General features: G+C 33.8%; 1 protein-coding gene across 6 annotated transcripts in view; it reads left to right on the top strand.

The window, feature by feature from the left end:
* The window catches only part of SYNE2 (spectrin repeat containing nuclear envelope protein 2), a 280177-nt gene that overhangs the window by 88974 nt on the left and 178318 nt on the right, over nucleotides 1-12885 (top strand). For all 6 annotated transcript variants that reach the window (XM_074327378.1, XM_074327381.1, XM_074327379.1 and 3 more), the window contains exons 14-22: nucleotides 799-961; nucleotides 2047-2125; nucleotides 2396-2583; nucleotides 3951-4115; nucleotides 4983-5132; nucleotides 6061-6234; nucleotides 8722-8880; nucleotides 9223-9396; nucleotides 11533-11667. In XM_074327378.1, the coding sequence (XP_074183479.1) occupies nucleotides 799-961; nucleotides 2047-2125; nucleotides 2396-2583; nucleotides 3951-4115; nucleotides 4983-5132; nucleotides 6061-6234; nucleotides 8722-8880; nucleotides 9223-9396; nucleotides 11533-11667 (1387 nt within the window). The remainder of the gene's footprint in view (nucleotides 1-798; nucleotides 962-2046; nucleotides 2126-2395; nucleotides 2584-3950; nucleotides 4116-4982; nucleotides 5133-6060; nucleotides 6235-8721; nucleotides 8881-9222; nucleotides 9397-11532; nucleotides 11668-12885) is intronic.

Genomic DNA, 12885 nt, shown 5'->3' with positions numbered 1-12885 from the left:
CAACTGCTGATACCATTCATGTTTGAGCACTAACACGGTGCTATAGGGATCAGAAAAATATAGAATTTTTGACAATTTCTGACATGTATTCTTTAAATCTTGACAGTCGTATTGTATAGTAGTAACATCATGCTAGCGTACTTCCTCTTTTTATTGGATGGTAGGAAGTGGTAGATAAAGTTCTGGACTTAGAGTAAGAAACTGAGTTCTGTGTCTTGATTTTGGCTGAGTTACTCTCTTTCTGAGCATGTTTTCTCATTTGTAAATACAGGATAATGATAATCATGTCTCACAAGGATACTGGGTGAAATGGGAGGAGGTACATGAACGCACTTTATAAACTAAAATTGTACAAATATAGAGATTATTTGATGGTTGTCCATATCATCTTTTCTCATTATTCACAAGCAACTTATTAGAATGATAATAAGAGGGTATTATCCTTTTTAATGAAAGCTGTTTTTAATCTGTAATGTTGAAATTACAGTTACATCAAATTATACAGAAGTTTTCAAATTTAGTAAAATATTTTGGAGATTAATATTTCATTACAGGATTTCTCAATAGGGAAATAGTTTCTTCAGAAAATGTTTTCTGTTACATGTTTTCACCTTAGAAATAGTTCTATATCTAGCCACAATGTTTGTTTTACTTTAAAAAAAGATTTCAGGATACATCTGAGTACCATGTGTTTAAAAGAAGAAGTTAGAGCCCCAATGTTTTTTAAAGTGCCAATCAGGTATCTCACATTTGGCCCATAATATTAAGTTTAATTCTAAAACCTGCACTATTTTCCAGATTCAACAACATTTCGGGGAAAAAATTCATTCCACTTCTAGAATTTCAGTACTATAAGTGCGCAGTCCTTCGTTTGCTAGATGAAGTGAAGTCAAAATTGGATATTTGGAACATCAAATATGGGAGCAAAGAATCTGTGGAATTATTGCTGGAAGACTGGCGTGTAAGCTGTTTTATTTCATGTCTTAGACAATTATTCTCCATGTCTGGGTGCTGGCTTTGCATTTTTCATTGGCACAATTTCCTTTTTTAAGGTCCTGAGATGGGTTTTTGTTAGCTTAAATATTGTCTAGAGAAAAGAATTACAGGTAGTCAAATAACATACATCAAGAAAGACTAACAAAGAGAAAACAGCATTATTTATGGCAGCAGGGAAGATTGTGTTAACCAGGTTAATTAACAGAGAAAATTTCAATGTTATTTCCATTAAAAATTCCTACTTTCATTTAACAGACACCTTGTTTAATATTTTTTTTTCCCACTCAAACTCATAGGTTTATTCAAAATTAAATTTTTCTTACAATGTTTTAATCTTAGCCTTTTAGTTTTAAGAGTGGGAAAAACAGTACATTCTGTCTTGAGGCTTTTTGGGGGAAGGAGATTTAGTTCTTGCACTTTATAAGAAAAAAATGTTCAAATGATTTAAATATGTGTTCATTAGTAAGTTAAAAACTAAGTGTCCTAGCAATGTCATTTTCATAGTTAGTACAATTAGGCCTTATTATCCTTCTTTCTGTTTCCCTCTTTTTGATGTGAGTTTTTAATTAACTCTGTGTTTTTCCATTGCAGAATTTGCTTGCATAGGACATATAATAATTTGGTTAATGGTAGATTTTCAAATGTTTTTGCATTATGGATGGTATCTATTTATAACATTCTTAATGTAGCTAATAAAAAATTATTCTATATTAATAATAAAATATATGAAAAAGAGAAACTGATAGAAATTATGCAATATTAATAAATATGTGCGGTAGAATATTTTGAAATTGCTATAAATACTTAGTATGCCTTTTCCCTACATATTGTGATATGTAGAATCACATCACCACATTAAGATAAACTTTTCAGGTTTCATACCTATATAAGGTTCATGCTCATACTTACGTTTCCTAGACTTGAGCTTTCTGTTTGAACGGCTCTAAGAAATTTTGGTGCCTAAGTGTTTCATCAATGTTTACATGTCTCTCTCTGGATTTCTTGGCACACTTTTTAGAGTAAAAACTGTCAATATGTTTTTTTCCCCAGAAATTTATTGAAGAAAAAGAGTTCCTAGCTCAACTTGAAACTTCTTTTCAAAAATGTGAAGAAATTCATAAGAATTTGGGTAAAGCTATATACAATTATTATATTTTTTGATGAAATAACCATCACTTAAAAATAGCATTTTATTTGTTTCACTTTCTTTATATTTTAATGTTTCAGAAATTGGTTTTCTTTGAAAATATGTTTTCTTTGGAAAATCTTTGCATTCACTTTTAATATTGTCAGAGCACATATTTATTTTGCCACTGTTAATTAATATACAAATTTTTAAAACAGTATTGTTAATGAAAAACTGTTTTTCTAAGATTACTTTGTTGTTTTGTTAACATAGGTGGAGAATATCAGAGTATTAGTGAACAATATATGATGGTAGAAGATAATATTTCTGTGTATAGAAAAAGTATATATAATGTGAAGTCCACTCTGCAAAATGTTCTATCATGTTGGACTACTTATATGGAAAAGCTTCGCTTACTAAAGACTTGTTTTGAGGAGACAAAAAAGGAACAAATTAAAGAGGTATTTGCAGTCTAATGGCACTTCCTCAATTGTATGTTTTGTTTTGTTTTGTTCTGTGTGAGACCCTTATTTTCAGTCCAAAAATGAGAGTCCAGGGAAGAGTAAGCAAGACTGTTGGAAAATTCTCCAAGGTCTAGAAAGAGTTTAGTTTCTTCCTAATACAACTTCCAAAAGGACGTTTTCTCCTCATTATAGGTTTTACGAACACACACACACAGCTTTATTGAGGTATAATTTACATACACAGTATAGCTTTAGGAAGTTATATTGCTACATTCTTTGGAGAGGAAATAAAAGACTTGGAAATATAGAATACTAGAAAATACTAGAAAGCATATAGACACGTAAAATAAATTGAAATTTTAAAAAGTTTAATTTTTCCGTTTGGGTCAATACCTTTGAGCTCTAAAACCTTCCTAAGTTTCTAGTAATGGAAAAACAAAATACCTTTAATTTCTGTGGAGAGCTGTGGAAGAAATTTCAATATAATTATTGTTTTTGTTTGCTATTCATGTAATAATCCATTTATGATTATTCTGAGGTAGTTTTTCTTTCTTTCGTTTGTTTTCCTGTGTTGCAAATGGCTATACATATTCCCTCAGATTAAACATTTTCCAGTAGAAACTAAAATTGCTCAACAGAAAATAGGCTATTTATATGAAGGTAAAATTTGTGTAAGTGTATGAGTGCCAAGGGAATATATGAGGGCTTATTGAGTCATTACTTCTCCCTGTCACCTATATTGATACTAGAAATTCAAATGTTTGGCTTTCAGCCGTTCTTCTTTAAAAGTCTTTTATTAAAATTCATGTAACTCTGAGAAAAATAATGCTTTAAGCCTTAACAGTTCCCAAACTCTGTGCTAAGGTGCCCTGAGCTGCCAAAGAGACTCTCAAGATAATTTAAATTTTGAGGGAGACACAGTACCATCTGTCTGTTGGACACGATGCAAATTACTACTAAGTTGTTTGGCCTTGACTACTTAAAAATGAGAACTTTTAGATCATTCCTCTGACCTAGGGAATCTGTGAAAAAATTACTGAGACATGGAAGGCACCATGAACTAAGAAAGTTTGAGAACCTTTGCTTTAAGCTTATCCATCAGCTGTTTAGAAAGATAGATTAGATGCTTCCTGAAAGTCTAGGATCTGGAGTGATGACAGATAGCTGGCGTCTGCCTATTACTGATTAGGGCTGAAGAGCTAGACCAATAGGGTTGGGGGAATACTCTAAGGGGCGGGTCAGAGTTGCTGCAAAATCCTCACATTCACTTTTGCTTAGGATCAACCTTGGAAAAGATCTATTATATATAATAGAAACACAAATATTTTGACATTAAAATATTATGTTGCTTGTATGTTATATAGATTTCTTTTGAAACACTATCCCAATGGAATCTAGAACATACCACTTTAAATGAAGTTGGAAATTTCTTAATTCAAGTGAGCAATGATGAAGTTGGATCATCTATTTCTAAAGAACTGAGGAGGCTGAATAAAAGGTGGAGAAAGTTTATGCCAAAAACTCAGCTCGTAAGTTTTGTTTTGTTGTTTTGGTAGCAGCGTCATTGAGATATAATTCACATACTATACAATTCATTCATCCCGAGTGTATAATGCAGGAGTTTTTAGTGTATTCAGAGTTGTGCAGCCATCACCATAATCAATTTTAGAACATTTTCATCACCTCGTAAAGAAATTCTGTACACATTAGCTGTCACTCCCTACTTTCTTACAACCTCCCCAGCCCTAGGCAACCAGTGAGCCACTTTATGTCTCTACAGATTTGCCTATCCTGGATATTTCACATAAGTGGAGTCATATAATATGTGATCTTTTATTTCTGGCCTTTTTCACTTAGCGTAATGTTTTCAGGGTTCATCCATGTTGTAGCTAATATTAGTACTTCATTCCTTTTTATTGGCAAATAACAGTCCATTGTATGGATATACCACGTTTTAGTCATTGATCAGTTGATGTACATTTGGCTTCTTTCCTCCTTTTTGACTGTTATAAATGATGTTGCTGTGAACATTCATGTACAAGTTTTTGCATGAACATACAACATCAACTTTCTAGGTGAAATTCTTTTACCATTAAAGAATAACCTAAGCATTTTGCCTACTAGGTTTCAAGCTCCTTGAGAATACACACTGAGCCTTAATTATCTTTATATTTAGCATAGTGCTTCATAAAAGCAAACCTTTAATAAATAAATTTTGAATTTAAGTATTTAAATTATTCTATTTCTTATTAACATTTTGAGACTGAAGTGTTTTATGGGAAATGCTCATATTTTAAAATATATTGAATATGTTATGTTAATTTATTATTGGTAATAATATATCTTAGCATAAAAATTATAAGCATTAAATTTTACGACATTAATTTTTTTTATAGGAAATGAACCTGCCACTTTTAAAAAAACAGGATCAGCCCATTCTTGACAATTCTGGAAATATTCAGCTATCTAAAGAAGAAAAACCAGATGCTGATTTTTCAATGGATATGTCAGTAGAACTTCCTGAAAATCACAATCAGAATATAAAGGTAAAATTGTAACTTTACTAACAATTGTCACCCCAATAAACTTTAATTAAAACACACACGCACACACAAAATAAACTACCTCCAAGTTATGGAGGGTCTGCTATATATCAGACACTTTAATTCATCTTGTTTTATCCATATAATAAAGTCTACCTCATTGGGTCCTTTTACCTATGAGAAAAAAAAAAGAATATAAAGGTAAAATAGTCATACTTCATGTATTCCATTATACATTTAAAACATCTGATTAAAAATAACTTTAAGAATATATCTGTCGGGATCGAATATATGGTGATGGAAGGAGAACTGACTCTGGGTGATGAACACACAATGGGATTTATAGATGATGTAATACAGAATTGTACACCTGAAATCTATGTAATTTTACTAACAATTGTCACCCCAATAAATTTAATAAAATAAAATAAAATAAAATAAAATAAAAAAAGAATATGTCTGTCATACCATGCTGTAGCACATCAACTTATAGGATACTGAGAGATTATTAATGGGACAAGGCTTAATTTTGTTGAAATTTGATTCCCTTCTTGATGATGTTTCACAACTACTATTGCTAATAGCTATATTTAATTAAATTGTATACGAGGTTTAGAAATCTCTTTGTACAATCAATACCCTAATTTTCTAAGCTTTTATCTTCTTATATGTAAAATGGAGATAATAGTAACTAACAGAAATGATATTATCATTAGGAAAATGTATGTGAACAAACCTTTTAACATTTAAGTGATATATATATATACACTATCGTAAAGTGTTATTATCATTGTCCAAAAACTAAGTCTGAAATCATTAAAATATGTTGAATTAGCATTCGTCAGGAAAAAAAAGAGATACAACTTTTTAAAATTGAAAATTATTTTATAATGTACTGCCATTTTCTTAATGATCATTTTGAATGTTGTAGGCTGGGGAAGAACATGAAAAAGAAAATGAAGAACTTACAGGGCAAGTAAAAGTGGTTGAAGAGGTTGAAAAACTCATTGGACAAGTGAAAATCTGGGAGGCAGAAACCAAATCTGTTTTGGATCTTCTGAGACATCAAGATGATGTAGACACCTCAATGGAAGAATCTTTACAGGTATGAGTGTAAAAGTATTAAAAGAACCAGATTTCCTGGGTGTAGACTTATGCATGAAGATGAATAAAAAGTTTTAGAGTAAAGAGTAATATGACTACTGTTTGAATTGTCTTTGTTGGGAGTTTTTAAGTGGCATGGATTCTTATCTCATTTGCAATGAGTTTACTTGAAGACAGAGGACAGATTAGAAGACCACTAATAATACCTTATGAGTCTTAAGTTCTTGCTAATTTTCCCAGCTACAGAATAGAGATTACTGTTTTATGTCAGAGTGATGAGGAGATGAGTGGGTTCAGTCTCATATAGTTCAGTGCATGTGTATATGAGATTATACAATCTATGCTTTGAAAGCCCATCCACTGATTAGGGCACTTTCCCTTATTTACTTGATGTAGGGAGGATGACGGATGTTGTTAAAAACTCCGTTCTGTCTTTTTTCTCAGGCAATTGATTCATAGAAAAGCAATGAGGCAAGAGTATGTTTTAATATCACTCTGTTCTCCTGGGAATGAAGTTACAATTCTGGTTTTTACTGAGTTCCCAGCTCGGCTATAAAACTTACGGAGCGTGTCATAAATTACAACAAGATGGAAAGTTCCTGGAATACAGGAACATTTATGTAATTTTTTTAAATCCACATTTCTGAAAATTGTATATATAGCCTTTTGTGTTTTCGTTGTTTATAAGAATGATGCTAGTATTTATTGCTTTGCAAACATTAGGTTGGTGCAAAAGTAATTGTGGTTTTTGCAATTATTTTTAACCTTTTAAACCGCAATTACTTTTGCACCTAGTAAAAGCCTTACCTGTGCCATCTGCCAGTGCTTTGCTCCTTTTATTTTTATGTGTATTTATTTGCTGTATCTGAAATTTAGTAAGAGAATTGAGTGAGAAATGCGAGAAATTTCCTATCTAAAAAATATTTCCAAAAAATGACAATGATCTCTCTTATAAGAGTGAAAATACAAACATGCCAGAATATACTTCTGGTAAGAAGGAATTAAGTAGATCTTTATTGGATCATGATATATTATAAAGTAAGAAATGCACATTGCTGAACAGTATGGGTGATGTGATCCTTTATTGCTTTTTAAAACAGTTACATTTTTATACTTTATGCACTTATATTCATAGAAAAATATATGTAAGGATATACAAATAACTAACTCTGTCTTGTTCCAGGACATGTGGTACATAGTAGATGAAAAATATGTTTTAAATGAATGTGTGAAGGGTTGATTAAGTGACAACTAAGGGAAGGATGGGGAAGAAGAGACACTTTTTCTTTACATGCTGTACCTTTCTATTCTTGTTCAAGTGTTTTATATGAGCTTGTGGTACTTTCATAATGAAAAAGAAGAAAAAAATTGAAATTATAAATGAATGTGCTAATTTGAGACATTTAAATGATGCATTAAAGAAAATTAAAATCACCATAACTCCACAGCTATAAGATAAATAAGATCAACATTTACATAGTTGATATCATACAGTGTAATTTCTAAATTTTATGTACCCATGACACCTTGAGTTATAAGTAAAAAAATTTTTTTGCTAATTTGATAACTGAAAAGTGATACCTCATTATTTTAGTTTGTACTTATTTATTTACATCTTTGATTGAACTATCTTTTATAAATTCATTAGTGCTTTTTTTTCCTGTGATTAACCCATTCTTGTATTTTCTGAGTTTTCTTTGGGATCTTAGTATTTTTCTTATTGAACTTATAAGCTCTTTGAATGATGACTCATTTTCATTTGTGTAGCGAATATTTTTACCATGTTGTTGACTTTCAAGTTGTTTATTTGATTTCACATATAAAATTTTTATATTTATGTAGTCATTTCTATTCCTTTTCTTATTTCTAAAAAGGCCCTCTACATCCAGAGAAGAGATTAGTTTTCATGGATAATTTCTTCTTTTTGTAGTTTCATATTTTATATATAACTTTCTGATACATCTGAAATTTATTTTTGGTATGTTGTATGAAGCTTGGTTCTAAAAAGATTATTTTGCAATTGTCATTTTCTCTAGTAACATTTATTACATTCACTTCCAACTGATTGACATAGAGCTTAATTTTAAGGTTTATTACTATTCTCTCAACTTAATGTTCTCTCCATGACATTGTATTACTTCTAGTCTTTTTCAAATTGAAGTGTGTAGTGTATAAAGAATAATCTATAAAAGACTGTTGCTCAGATCTGATTGCATTAATATAAAATTTCAAAATGATTTTTTTTTATTGGCTGTATAAGATTTAATTATGTAGATATTTCACAATTTAATTTATAGTTCTCTGCTGGTAAATTGTGGGTGTTTTTCTTTCGAAAATGAATTTTTAAAATAACATTTTTAGAATATAAATTTGCCTCATTTTGGATGAATAATTAACTTTTTATGATTTTCTGATGAAATTGTTAAGGTTAATGTTTAACATATAATCAGAATGTTTATTGTGATCTTGCTTTAATTTGTTTTAATAGCATCTTATTGCCAAAGGCTCTATGTATGAAGAGCTTGTGTCTAGAATGGAAGACACTTTACAACTGGATGTACAGAATATTTCAAGCCAGGAGTCCCTCCAACATGTTCTCACAGCTGGACTTCAGACAAAGATTCAAGAAGCTAAAGAGAAAGTCCAGGTCTCTCTTTAATATTCCCTATTAAGTGATTTTAGTCTAAAACTGAGTGGCAGTGGGAGGAGAGGGAAGACAGGAGGAAACATTTTGTAAAATATTGCTTTTGCATTATCCCTGGTGTGCCAAAAAAGTGTATATACATGACTTGTATTCATGTTTTGTTATCGGTATATATTGAGTGTTACAATTTTAATACAGTTTTTTCCTTACTTAAAATGTGTATACATTTTTTTGGCACCCTATAATTTAGAGCATATTGGAAAATATCAATATAATAAATAGGGTATTATGTCTAGTGGGAAAATATTAGCTGCTGCTCAAGCTGAGAATTTTTTGTCTTCACAGATCAACATGGTAAACTTAGTTGCAGTGTTGAAGAACTCGGCTGATGTTTCACCAGACATGGATGTCAGGCTGAAAGTGGAAGAATCACTGAAGGAACTTGAATCATACATTACAAGGGCTGAGCAGTTACTTGGTCAGAGAGAGAGCCGGGGTGGACTAATTACAAAGTATAAGGTGGGACTCTTTCAACCATCAAATGTAGGATGCTTATTATTAACTACCTACCTAAAATGGACTCAGGTTGTATAGTGCAAAGAGCACAGCTAGACTCTATGACATTGAGCAAGAATTCAGTTTCTCTGGCTTTTTAAACCAATAAAACAGGCATAATAATTCTAGCACTATGCCTTATGAAAATAAGGCAGATGAAGTTACTTTGAGTAGTTAAAATTCTCCAAATGTAAAATAACACTCTTATTACTAAAATGCTTTGATCTAAGTTATTTAGGGACATATGCTTATCAATAAAGATCCAATAATGTTTTTTATGGAGACAGTTTCAGATTGACTTTTCATGGTTTGATAGGATAGGCAGCGGACGATGTATCCAAATCAGAGGCTTACTGTTAATTGACACGATGGGAGGTACTTGGGGGGATAGGAAGTAAAGGTGAAACAAGGTCCCTATCCGTGGAGTGTTGGAGAGGTAGAGTAATACATGTTCTTTCCTTCATTTATTTATTCAATAGTTAACACACTTCTTGAGTGTTTTAAATGAGCTAGGCATTTGTGGGAGAAAGAGATGAAGTAAAGCAACTCTCCCAGTGCTGCTACTCCCAGCCTTAGGAACAGGCGCTCCCCCAGGAGCCTCTCCGTTCTCACCGGGCCTCCTTCTCTTTGCTGGACCTCAACCCCTTTCTGGCTTTCGGGATTGATAGCCGCACTGGATCTATTATCAGCCATTTCAACATTGCTTTCCCCAAGCCGTCTTGTGCTATTTGCACTTTGCTAGCCACCGACTTTGATCAAGTCTCCTCGTCTTTTTTCCTCCATTTTTATGGCCAAGTTGCTTTGAGTGCTGAACTGACCTTAAGAGTCACTGACTGTTTCTTTTAAATAATCGCTAGACCGGTCAGCTAAGGAAGGAGAGTAGGAAAAGAAAAGTAGGAGCTGCAGGCCCCTTCTCTACCAGAGAGGAGTTGGGGGCGGGGGGTCAGTTCTCAAACCGTTTTTCTTTCCCAGACCACCTTCCTTTTGGAATCGGAGGCCAGGGATTTCCTCTTTTTGTCTCTGGCATTAGTGAAGTAGATTCATTTTCGCAGCAGGCACAAGGTCCCTGCCCCGCCAGGTACTTCCCTAAGACCCCTGCCTCCAGGGACACGTGAGTCATACGAGCCCCCAGCCAGCATATAGGGTTAGAATATCTATCTCCCTAGGTCATGAATGTAGCAAGAGGCCTTAGAGGAGGCCCCTTGGGCTTAGCAGTACCTTTTCTGCAGTTGGCTCATAATAAATATGTCATAATAAACATGAGTGTATGGATGAATTCCCACCCTGCTTCATTGCCTTCTCCCCTAGAATTACTTTTGTCTTCTCGTCTCCTATAGATTTTCTGCCTCTTTCACGGGCCTCAGACGATTTTTTCACCTCACATTCACTAACTAGCTAAGGCTGGATTCTGCTCCTACAGAGTATTGCCAGGTCTCATTCTATAAGAGCTGGCGAGTGGGTGGTAAGGTGCAGACACATTCCTTGTGGCAGTCCCCACCCTCCCCGTCTCCTGCCACTCCCCTGGGATGGGACTGCATGTGTGCTTGGCCCTGGGCAAAACTTGAAAGTCCACGTTGAGGTGATGCTGCCTTACAACATAAAATGCTTATGTACAACAGTAAATATTTACCGTATTAACCGTGCTGTAAATTGCGTCTTATTGCAACACGGGTCTCGACTATATGCTACTTGATGTTGTGTTGCTCATGAAATGTGGTTGTCTGCTCAATACTTAAGGACTGTATAGGAAACTTTGCCAGGGGCTCATTGCCCTGCACAATAAGCCTTTTAATTAGTTATCAGAGGGGTAGCAAAAATAATTGACTATCATAAACAAGTCTTTACCTGGGCCTCAAATGTGTAACTACATTTAAATAAGAAATATTTTGCAGTTCTTTTCAAAAGAATTCAGGAGATGCAAATGGGGTATCAACCTCAATTTATAAAGAGAAGCCTCCCCTAAATCTTTAATCTTTAAATAGTCGTCACAGAGTCCTTTTCTTACTTCTACCTGTGAAAGACCTACCAAAATTAACTTTGAAGATTTGGCAATAGAATGAGGCTTTCATGTTCTTGTTTGCTTTTTTTGGTTTTTTTTAGGAAGCACTATTAATTTTTAATACTAAAAGTCTGGCTAAGTATTTGAAAGCTGTTGAAGAACTGAAAAATAATGTAACTGAGGATGTAAAGCTGTCTTTGGAAGAGAAGAGTAGAGATGTCTGTGCCAAGTGGGAGGTAAGACGATGCATATATATATGTGGGCCTTATAGATCTGACACTGGAGTTGTTTGTCATCAGTCCTTTTTGGTGGCCCCCCTGTCTCCTCTGTATCACAGAGGGCTGGTCTCTGCAGGTTATGGTTCTCAGGTCCCGCAGTATCTGGCTTCTGTCTGTGTTCAGCCAATCACAACACTGGAGATTAGAAGGAGATTGGAAGGGGTGAAAAGGGGAGCCCAAAGGCTTTCTTTTCCTCTCTCTTGGATTGTGTCTCTGGCAGCTGTGTGTTCCCCTGGCTGCAGGTACATAATTCCAGCCTCTGGTGGGTGATCCTTCTGCCTGGGCTCTACTGGAGCTTTCAGCCCAGTGATGCTAACCTTCCTGGTGATGCTAACCTATGGATTGCCTAACTCTTTGGCTTTCATCTCCTGTGTAATCAGTCCCCTGCATGTAATTCCCTCTGAGTTAAGTATTTAGTATTTTCTGATTTCCTGGTTGGATACTGACTGAGACAGCACTTTGACACATATACCCAGAGTTTCATAGCAAAATAGGTATGGGCTTTGGTGCCAGACAGACCTGGATCCAGCAGCTATGACCCTGGCAGGAGCTTCTAAGAGCTTCACTGATAAAATGGGAATAATCCCACCAACCTGACAGTGTTGTTGCAAGGATTTATATAAAGCACTTAGCACAGAGATTATGTTCAGTAAATAGTATTTAATATTAAATGTGTGTGTGTGTGTGTGCGCGTGCATGCGTGTGTGTGTGTGTGAATATATGGAGAGAGAATAAAGTAATATAATTGAATATCTACAAAGGTCCTCTTAAAACACATTTTTAAAACAAGCTTTACTTCAGAACAATTTTAGATTTATATAATTATTGCAAAACTGATACAAAGAGTTCTGATATACCCCATGCCCAGTTTCCCATGTTATTACCATCTTAAGTTAATGTAGTACCTTTGTCAAAATTAACGGACTAATATTAATATCTTATTGACCAAGTTAATATTTTATTTCCACAGTTTTTCCCTAATGTCCTCTTTATCAGTTCCAGAATTCCATCCAGGTTACATATTATAGTAACTTGTTATTTCTGCATAGGCTCACATGTGTGTTTTGTATATATTTTGTTCCAGTCTGCAGCTTGTCTTTTAATTCTCTTGACAGTATCTTTCCCAGCTAAACCACATTTTCAGTTATTAGAAAGAAAAAAAATGTTTATGGTCTG

This window comes from Rhinolophus sinicus, linkage group LG03, assembly GCF_036562045.2.
Source record: "Rhinolophus sinicus isolate RSC01 linkage group LG03, ASM3656204v1, whole genome shotgun sequence".
In the NCBI taxonomy this organism is placed as follows: Eukaryota; Metazoa; Chordata; class Mammalia; order Chiroptera; family Rhinolophidae; genus Rhinolophus; species Rhinolophus sinicus.
The sequence above is the reverse complement of the archived record's forward strand: the minus strand, read 5'-3'. Positions and strand labels throughout refer to the sequence as shown.